Source organism: Mycetomoellerius zeteki, unplaced genomic scaffold (assembly GCF_001594055.1).
Source record: "Mycetomoellerius zeteki isolate Tzet28-1 unplaced genomic scaffold, Tzet1.0 scaffold564, whole genome shotgun sequence".
NCBI classification, from domain to species: Eukaryota; Metazoa; Arthropoda; class Insecta; order Hymenoptera; family Formicidae; genus Mycetomoellerius; species Mycetomoellerius zeteki.
Window position 1 is genome coordinate 191,482 of NW_017257571.1, and position 11,236 is coordinate 202,717.

The window sequence follows — 11,236 nt, forward strand, 5'->3', positions numbered from 1 at the left end:
AATACAAATATTATACGTTTAGATATACGCGTTGTATGTATTTACTGTGCACTAGCACAAAAATTAACTCGGTAAAAGATGAGTGCTGGTTAAAAGTTGCAATATATTAATCCTTATGAATAAAATGAAATACTGAATTCATCAGACACAAATTTTATGCACAATTCTTACAATAAACTAGTGTTTTGGTAATCAATTATTACAAATTACTATATTATATGTAAATTAGATATTATATATTATACTATACTTTCGACGAAATGGCAGAATACAATAATTCTCTTATTTCGTCGAAAGTATTTCTGACAAAAAATATCACTTTTTATCCATTATTAAATGCGCCAACTCCAAATATGTAAAAAATTTGTTAGAAAATTTAATAAATCATCAGTTCAAATTTCCAGTATCTTGACTATTAAATCTCAAATTAAATTTTTTAAATTAAAATTAAATTTAAGCGAGTGCAATAAGATAATTTCATTACCTACTTGCATTCTTAAACTTATTTCACTATATAAATTACTTCCTTGTTACATGGTTCTAGAATTATTTACGATGTATATTTTGATCTTAACACTGGAATAGCTGCCGCTTTTCTTAAATATACAATATCTGAATTTATGCGTACTTAGTTATGGATAATGATGTTCGCAAATAATATTCAGTTGCCGATCAATTTGCATTAATCTGACACAGGGAATAAATGTATCTTATACATATAAGATAAAAAAGATAAAAAGAAGAAATGGGTACAACTAAAGTTGACTGTCATGTGCATTTCATGCATCTATCAGCAACATTCAGGTGTACAGTTATCTCATTGAATATAATATATATATATATATATATTCCAATTCAAATTAGGATTTCAAGATACTAATCATTCTAAGACTGTCAAAAACGATGTTTTTAAATGATCCTAAAAGGATCATTACTGCATTATTTGTACTGCACAGAATATTTCTAGATATACTACAGAGCATACATAGATAAAATTATGTTAATGATCATATTCTTCGCAATTTCTCAATAAATCATTCCTCGGTATAACTAACAACATTAGGGTATAATCGTAACAAAGTGGGAGATAAAATCGAACGATACAGGCTACATATGTATATCTATGTTAGAACTATGAATATTCAGTTATTTCTCTATTATTTGCAATAAATCGTTAATCTTAATCAATTATTCATTCTCATAATATATTACTGCTCCTGTACACAATGTCTGACAATATTAGTTTGACATACAACATGTACTAATACATGTGCAAAAGGTAATCTGAGCTACATTAAAACTTGAGGAGTTCAGTAGATCATCCTATATTCCAAAGGAATGATTAAAAGAGAGCATGTACAAAGGATTCGTCGTTTAGCTTCGAGATCAACATGTACAGGAATATCCTCTACGCAGCTATAATAAAAATAAATTCGTGTGTTAATAAATAAATAACAAACATACATATTATAGAGTGTGATGTTTAGTGGAAGACTGTATTAAGGGTCGATATATAAGAGATTAAACTTTTTGTCTTAAACTTTTTAGGAGCAAGGGTCTCAAGAATACAGTTGAAATATTGGAATTAGAAGTTAAAATTACATTATTACATTGCATTAATAAATGAAAATAGTATTATCAATAAATAAGATGACTATGAATGAAGTAATTATATTTTTCATGATAATCATGCATATAAAATGGCAATGGTTATATAATAAAGAATACAAAAACTATAAAAAAATTACCATCAATAAATAGCATAATAAATAAATGTAGAAAGAATATACAGGTATATGTATAAAACAGACTAGAGTTTGATGATTTAAAAAAAATAAACATTGCGCAAAGCATCTTCACAGGACTTTTTTGTATATCTATTCATTGAATATTGAATATTAACAAATTTTCTGTTTGCATATTTTAATAAAAATGTATAGCAGAAGTATTGTGATAATATATAAATTAACACAGTAATAAAGCACTCAAAACACTGTCAAAGAAGCAATAAAATTCCAATTAATTATTCAACGATTAATCTTTTCATGTATCAATTCCAAATAACTATGTAAGTATTGCTACGCTTATAATACGAACTATCTTAACATAATTTCGTATACAATGTCTATATAGAAATCTATTAATTTTATTATGAATATTAGCAAATCATTATAGATATTCAATTTGTAATAAAAAAATAATGGACAAAATAACAGAATAAAATGATCCGTAATTATTTTTTTATCTGATGTATAATGTAGCGATGTTAAATCTTGCAATACTCACAACTGTATCCTTCATTACCCTTAATCTGCAAAGACTTCCGTTTACATAAGAGTGCTGGGCAATATTTTATAATTTTCAAATTAAATAATTTTATATGAATACACTATAGTGTTAATTTTTACTATAACAAACTGTCAAAATCAGTTTTACTATTTTCTACTTTGGAATACTAAATTCACAAGGCATTTCTAACATATGAGCACTTCTAATATATAAATAATCTTTTACAAGAAAAAATAAAATCTTTTTATTTATGATAATATATAATAATCCAAAGCAAGAGAAAATTTTAAAAATTTAGAAAAGGAATGACAAAATTTATAAAATTTATATATTTTTCATTTTATAATATAAATTTATAAATTTTCATACTTTTTGTGAAGAAAATTTGCTCAAGTTAATTTGCAAGCTAATTATTTAAAGTCATTGTATTACGATAAAATCTAATCCTCTGTTAAATATACAATATATTAAGAAAATAAAAAATCATATTGTAGATATGTAAAAGCTTACAAATTAAATCTATCTTTTATCATTTTTTAGTCTCGATTCCACAAGAGAGATTGAAATAAATTATTTGGGCAATTGGAAACATTTATCTTATCCATTTGACTGAACGAATAAAATAAACTTGACATTCATATTAATGCATAGTATGACTAAAAAAGTTCGGAGTATATTTATTAATAAACATTGATTAATAAGTAAAATTGGATGAAAATTGTAATGCAATACTACTCATACAAAATATGACATATTGGCAAACGCTGATCGCGGTATTTAATAAATAATTACAGAAATGTTATGTAGAAGATGTTCGAACTTTTTGATTACCTTGTGATAACTTTATAGTATATTACATTGTATGTATGTGTGTATGTATGCATATATACAGGGAATAAGCAAAATAACGTAAATATTTAGGAAATGCTTATTTTATTGATAAGATGTTGATTTACCATTTGTCTTTAATAAATTCTATCTTTGTTAGAATAGAGTTATGCTTAAATAGCATAATAACTGCTACAGTGCAATGTTATATTATTTTTCTAGAATATTTTTTAATTGCTTAGAAAATATTGAAAGAGAAAATCTGGTTCTCACTTTACTCTTTAAATAAAAAAAAATTACAAATGATTTGATGATATATAAATGAAGCGATTACTTGGCTAGAAAAAATATTAAAGTTTTGGAGAACAGAAGATAATTTTAGAAAATAATGAGAAAGAAATTTCCTCCTCTAATATCATTTATATAAGCAATTGAAATATCTTCTACTAAGGGATCACATTGGCAATTATTCAAGCATTGTGTAACTCTATTCTAAAACATGTTAAAAGCAAATGATGGGCCAATCTCTTATTAATAAATAGTGTATTTCTCAGGTGTTCATATTATTTTGTTTATCCTTTATATATCATATTATATGTGTTTTTGTGTTATGTACATATATAAATTCATACGATAACATGTTTGATATTTTCCGTTTACTAACTTGAATGCTCAGCACTCTTATCTTATAACGGATTTAATTTTATACACAAACAGTTGAAGATGAATTAACGTATGAGGCAGGTAGCACAGATACGTTGAGGCCCGATGCAGTCATCGTGGCAGAAGGCACCACACTGCCGACAAATTACCATGGCTCCTCGCATATTACATTCACATGGAGGTGGCGGATCGCCGCCAATTATCATGCCGGGTGCACCAGGTTCTGCTCCGCCTGTCACTCTGCTGTCCGCGCCTCTTGCTTTCAGGGTGACAGCCTGATGGGAACCCTCCCCGGCGCTGGCCGGTCTTCCTCGCACTAAATGAACCCCAACGCCCATTCCTGCGATCTGCGGTGGTAATGGAGGTGCGGATGATGCTCTCGGTGCACTGTCTCCAACTCCCGTCCTTTGTACAAGTATATATTGCCCAAGACCGTTACTGGTGGTGGAACCAAGCTGCGCTATAGGAGTGCTTTCTGTAACCTACAAGGCATTAAAAATTTAATTAACAAAATCATTACAAATGTTTTATGCAACTTGAACTGATATATTACACGTTCAAGCTATTTTTAATCAATAATAGAAATATATTAAACAAATAACATTTCAATTAGCATTCTAAGTCTGTTTGCGTAAGTACGTTTATCATCTTTGTTATCAGACTTGTATAAATAAATTTTTGTAGCATTGTACAAAATCGTTGCTGCGTCATTGCATCTAATAATTACGCACTATCTCTACTGCGTTTAGAAACCCAAAACTAATGTAAAGACTTGTTTTTTAGGTACCTGTACGATACCGAGATCATCACAAGAGACCCGCGAGATTAGCACTGTACACACAAAAAAGGATAAAATAGTATGCGTGTACGTCAAAATGTTCAGTACATACATTTCATATAAGAGAAATATTAAAGGATATAAACTCAAATGAAAGATATATTTATAATAAAGTATGTATTTTTATAGTTATTTACTGTGATGTATTTCCTTAATTTGTTCTCGTAAAATTTATTATAATTTTAGTAGAATTTCATCAGATCTCATTTGTTATGAGTATGTCGTATTAAGAATTAACTTTTTTTTGTTTCATAAGTGTTAAATTCAGAGAGAGAGAGAAAGAAAGAGAGAGAGAGACAGAGAAATTTGATATTAATATACTTTACCCTTGATATGGCAAGTAACATGTGCAGAAAACAGCACAGATAAATATCTAAATAGCTATGTTAATAATTAATATATGTAATAAATGCTATATACCTCCGTTGATGCAGCTTGACGCGCCGTTGCGAATACATGTCTCAGCATAACTGCTTGTGTCTTATTTTGAGCTTGTTTATTGTGTTGTATCGCTTGCTGTGTTTTCTGGGGTTTAACAGTCGTCAGGGTGCGACCACCGGATTTGTTGGTTGTGAATGCACCATCTCCTCTAGCAAGTAAACTTGGCGGTGGTTTTAAATGGGCCTTCAGTTGATCTCTATTCGGTGAACTTTGTATGACCTGAAATAATATCAGTGTTCCTACATTTATCAATGTAATTGCGCATCGCATGTTCGATAAATTCATATCTTTATTACATTCACATACAATTCTAAACTGGATACTAAATTAGTTTACCGCTTGACATATCTGATAGCTGCGTTCCAAATTGACAGCACCCGGAGGCTCTTTGGTGGAGCTTCTCGATCTACCTCCTTGTTCTTTATTATTATTCCTAGAACCTCTTTGGCTGCCTTGATTAGACACACGCGAAGGTCGTGACGAAACGGTTAGTGATGGTCCAGGATATTGCTGTTGTGTCTGCTGCTGTTGTTGTGTTTGCTGTTGCTGCTGCTGCTGCTGTTGTTGTTGATGCACAGCCGCAATTTGTCGGGGTTGAACAGAAGTAGCAGTTTGATGTTGAATAACAATTGCATTTTGTGCACGATTCTGAGATTGTACTCCCACCGTAGTCGGGAGAGTATTTTGTACTTGACCTTGCGTTGCAATAGTGTTCTGATTCACGTTATTACGTGCACTGTTATTTTGAGTATTTATTTGAGTAATGGTATCTTGCGTTCGTATCATGTTAACTTGTGCAGTGTTACTCTGCTGGGGCTGAAGTTGAGCCGAGATAGTAGAATTATTCGCCAGTGAAGATGTCTCTTGTTCTGGATTAAAATTCGTTTGCACAAATCTAATAGATTGCAATTGCGGGAATGTGATGATCGGCGGACTTTGCGATTGTAAATTCTTCATAACACAACTGCTGCTCGGTGTGCTGATAGCTAAGTCTGATTGAAATGTGGTTCCTTGAACAACCGGTAATTGAATACAATTAACAGATTCCACGTTGGCATCCGCATTAATAAACTGTTGTGAAGAAGTTGTAGAATCGGTCGTTGTGGAAGTTTCGCTGCATTCATCTTGCGTTGTTACTGTGATATTAGCCGCTACAGATCCATCGAGAGCAGCCGCCACTAAAGGCCAAGGTACTTGCAGCTCCTCTTGCGTCTTTGCAACGAAAAATATAAATTAATATAAAACTTTGTTAATGTTGGATATTTGAGAAAATAAACAAAATTTATCAAACTAATTTTTCTTTATACTTATATTAAATCTCTCTTTAAACTTCAAGATCTATATTCTACGTATTACAATTTTATTTAATATAAATATATTGTAATATTCTAGAATTATTTTAATGGAATTTTTCTAATTAGCATTGAGAAAGAATCAATCACTATCGTCTGTTTAGAGCTTCTTATTTGTGATTACGTGCTGAATTCTAATTTTTCTTATCTTGGTCTTTAAATTTAAACATTCCGATTTCCTCTAATTACCTAAACTCGACCCGGTTGTTTTGTATTCAAATCTTATACTAATATTTTGTATCTTAAAGAATTGAGTTATTTTCAAAAAAAAAATAACATGTATATCAACTCATCACAAAATCAAATGTGTTGTATGTAATTTATATAAATTTTTTAAATTAACTCTTTAATTATTAATTTTTTAATATCACTGATATATTTGTATGATATAATATTAACCCTTACAATACAAGGTACAATTTGCCTCATCCGTCCATACATGGATCACTAGAATCTGTCCGTTTTTTCATCTATTCAGAATGATTCAAAAAATCTCTAAAAATTCACTAACATACTTTCAACTTTCTAGAATAAATATTGAAACTCAATTTTGGAAAATAATAAAATGTAGTATAATTTAGAATTACCGGAAGACTTAAAGAAACTTGCACGAACAGGAATCGCTCGATCACTAGTGATCGAGTTCGGTAACCCGATCTTGTAAGGGTTAAAAATTATTTATGTGTATATTTACCCTGTTATTATTATTGATGTTATTAATGGTTGGATCCACTGTCCAGCTACATTCTAACATTTCAGAACAGACGTAATTATTTGCCTCTCGCAAAGCTTCATCTTCGTTACCAGCATTTACATCCGTTCCCGTAGTATCTTCAGTTTGTCCAGTTACTACTTGAGGCTCGGTTACTTCTGAATTAGTTGAAGCCATTTCCATTCCCTCGAGAATAGGATATATTATCTCTTCTGGACATCCCGAAATTTCTTCATACATTTCTCGCATTTCTCCTCGTACCTAAATCATAATTAAATTTTGGACGACGGAAACAATATTATAATAGTTTATTTTTATGTTGCTGTACATCGTCGAGGATATATCCAACAGTATTACGACTTATTTTTTATTAAACATAACTTTGTTAATTGCGTTTTCTTCTCGGCGTCTAACTTACATCATTAAGACAATTTAAGAATTGTGAAAAGTGAGATGAGATCACCTTTAAGATATTTTAAATATGGACCGCTTACTGGACATTATAATGTGACCGAAAATTTCCGATAATTTATGTAATAAATGTTTTGTTGTTTTACATTGAAAATGACCCGATCGGTGTCGAAACGTTTGTATATGTACGATTATTAAATATCTTACAGTATAATTGACTCGTTGCCCTTCTTTTATTTATTGATTTATTCTAATTGAGCCACATTAACAATTAGTTTATTTTTATTTTCATGAACATTACAGTCAATCGAGATTGTGCTAATGACACATCTACAATCTCTTAATAGCGCGTTTGCAGTGGGGATTAAAATTCTTACCTCAAGTTCATGAATACGCTGTAAAGTCTCGCTATCGATTTCCATTCCTTCTGGAATTTGTGATTCGCTGTCCGCTGTATTTTCATGAGAAGTTTGTGTCACTTCAGTTTGATCACTGTTAATCAAACTGGTATCCTCTATAACGATATCTGCGGGCCTAACTTGATCCTGTGGCGATGAACTTTCAAGGATACTCGTGGTTTCACAATCCGATATTTGATAAATCTGATCGCTAGATATTTGTGAAATCTGTTCTTTTGACATCTGAGAAATTTGATCTATGGATGCTTGCGATATATATTCATTGGATAGCTGCGAAATTGATTCTCCAGACGTGTGTGATGCACGTTCTATCTGTTCACTCGATCTGGGTGATGAATTATCATCAGGTAATAGTACAGTGTCTTCTTCTGATGCTTCGATTATGTTATTTTCTACAGGTGGCAAATTTTTCTCGCTGGTGGAAAAATTTGTTTCTTCCTCGTATACATTTGAGATGGCTTCCTGACATAATTGTCTCGCAATATCACTAGCCTCAACCAATTCTTGTTTCTCGCAAATATCTGTAATCTTGTCAGCTTCTTCTATTTTACTTTCATGCATTTGAATATCTTCTGTCACTTCCATGGGATTTACTTGCATGGAGTTATCTAAATGTTTCTCATCAGTCACATTGTCTGATAATGTATTATAATCCAAAGACATTAAATTTTGTTGCACTTCTTCGGGACTAACTAGATCATCGGTACTCTTTATGCTTATTTCGGTCTTGCAGCTAGTATCGACTTTATCATCTGTCATTACAATGGAACAGACAGCATGTTCCGATGTAGGAATATCTACGCTAGGAATATCCACGGTAGGAATATCCACGGCAGGAATATCCACGGTAGGAATATCCACAGTAGGAATATCCACGCTAGATTCCAAACGAAGTCTTAAACTTGACCGTGTTACTGCACCACTAGAACGTGAATCGTTAATATAATGGAGATTCGATTTAAGTTTAGGCTCTCGCTTTTCTCCCCATATTGGTTCAAAATGTTTCACTTTCCATGGATCTAGCTTGTTTTTATCTCGTTCTGCTTCCATCTTCAGGCGTTGCTGATTTTCTGGAGTGAATTCTCCTTCTGCTAGACGTTTCCGCCATTCCAGGCAAGCTCTTGCAAAAAATTCATTATTCAGTCCAGAGATAGCAGCATCCTAGAAATAAAATAGAATAACATAAATTAAATTTCATCAAATAATTCATTGGTACATAATACTGAGAAATTATGTTTAGTACCTGTCTATCTACAGCAGGCAAGAGTTGTGCAAGCTTCCGTTGATACAGTGGAGGCAAGCCTTGAAATGTATGCCTATTTAACAGCGCGCGTAAGCTCGTACTTGCTAATATACTCGCTGGAGATTCCAAATCTACAAGACCAGCTTCTAATTGCGCGGTTGCAGACAGTCTCTTTGTAGATCGTCTGCGGCTTGACTTTAAGCTAAATCCAGGTAAACTAGCCAAAACTTCTCTCATTGTGGCAGCAGGTTCTTCCGCTGCTATATTCACACAAAATATGAATTATTTCATATAATGAGTTACTATCACATTAGTAAATAAAAATAAAACTGTTTACTATAATCTTTATTTTGCATAATCTGAAGAAAATAAAATAAACTTATACAATTAATGTTTGCTCAAGTTATAACAGTATCAATATTGTTATTGTTATATATATTAATCTGTGTATTTGCAATAAATGTTGTCAAAACATATATGTTTGTCAAACACTAATCAAAGTTTTCTCACTACTTAAAAAATCCATTGCAGTCTCTCATAAACATATCACAATTAAGAATAAAAAATATAATGTTGAATATGATAAATATCGAGACATTTACATATAATTTATCATATCAAAGTAATATATAAATAGACATGAATGTATATATTATTATACATATATATAAAGCATTACTTTATATTTTTCCTTTTTCATTTTTTTATTTAACTGAAAAACAAATCTTCTTTATTCGTAATTTTCTAATATTACTGATAAAACATCAATAGATTACAATTTGTTAATATTCTATCGAATTATAGGTATATGTTGCAAATTAATGTATGTCAGAGTTAACAACACATATATAGTTGTAATGTTAAATAAATATATGTAAATTATATAAAGGCAGTCAAGTAAAATCAAATGCTTTTTTGCATGTTGTACCACTAAAGTTCTCTATTTAGAAATCATCGAATTCCATGGACTTCTTCTGTATGAAAAGCAAAGTAGAGATAGAACAAATAACGTATATCAAATTGAGATTACCGGTGTTGACGTGTTGCATATTATTAACTGGGGATGGTGGATCGTTCGGAGGCGGTGGCGGTAGCGGTTTAACAACGATCCTGGGCAACGTACGGGAATTACCCGCCGCTATCGTCGTGTTCTTCCTGCGCCGTTTGGCTTGCTGTCGTAAAGCATGCTTAATGACCTTCTTACTGTGCACCATGCTAGAGTAGCCAGAGCAACCCGGGATAGTCTCGCACCCTTCACCCTTGCTGAGATCCACGTCCGTGTCCATGGCAGCGCCTATGGCTTTGACATCGTCGACGAGCGGAATGTCAGGGCATGCGGTGTAGGCCTGCCGCGGCATTGCATTAAAATGTATACTGACGTCTCCGTTCGTTGCATTCCATCCTCCCGTGAGATTTTAGAATTCACTAATGTGTCCTCCTACTTCACCGAGATATAAACATAACATCTCTTTCTTTCCCCCTCACTCAGTCACTCGCTCTCTCTCTCTCTCTCTCTCTCTCTCACACTCACTCACTCACTCACTCACTCACTCACTCACTCACTCACTCACTCACTCTCTCTCTCTCTCTCTCTTTCTTACCAGTGGCGATCGAGTAACATTCTTCTCGGACCAGTTGAAATATGCTGTGAAAGATCACGGCGGTACCATTTATGTCATTTCTTTCCGAGAATTCGTGAATCCAAGAAATTACATTGAACAACAAAACGTTACAACTTCCTCAATCGCATAACGAAATGCCATCCGGGAAAGTAGGAAAGCTTCCGCTTCTTTCGGCCATACTGTATTTACATATTTATGCCACGGAAACGTCGTTGAGATAGATGCACAACTCGTTTTGCATCAACAACGTGTATTCATCTACTACGTTTACACAGCTCGATTTACGTCGAAGTTACAACATCGGTCATGAAATTGGCCAATCATAGCTATTCCTCTAAAGAATGGAATGACTGTGATTGGCCAGTTTCCTAACATCGATGTGTAACTTCGGCGTAAATCGAGCCGTGTAAACGTAGTC

The 11,236-nt window shown here is 32.4% G+C and overlaps 1 protein-coding gene across 2 annotated transcripts; it reads right to left on the bottom strand.

The window, feature by feature from the left end:
* Positions 1-3,719: 3,719 nt before the first annotated feature.
* On the bottom strand, positions 3,720-10,985 carry Asx (transcriptional regulator additional sex combs). Of its 2 annotated transcripts, XM_018456203.1 has the most exons (8): positions 10,798-10,985; positions 10,227-10,637; positions 9,197-9,456; positions 7,912-9,114; positions 7,106-7,384; positions 5,396-6,271; positions 5,039-5,278; positions 3,720-4,262 (listed from the first exon to the last, which is right to left on the bottom strand). In XM_018456203.1, exons 2-8 carry the CDS (start codon positions 10,552-10,554, stop codon positions 3,846-3,848), a joined length of 3,603 nt encoding a protein of 1,200 aa, XP_018311705.1. In that variant the 5' UTR covers positions 10,555-10,637; positions 10,798-10,985; the 3' UTR covers positions 3,720-3,845. The 2 variants fall into 2 exon arrangements, with proteins under 2 accessions (XP_018311705.1, XP_018311706.1); XM_018456204.1 differs by lacking the exon at positions 10,798-10,985 and having other exon boundaries at positions 10,227-10,667.
* Positions 10,986-11,236: the final 251 nt, after the last annotated feature.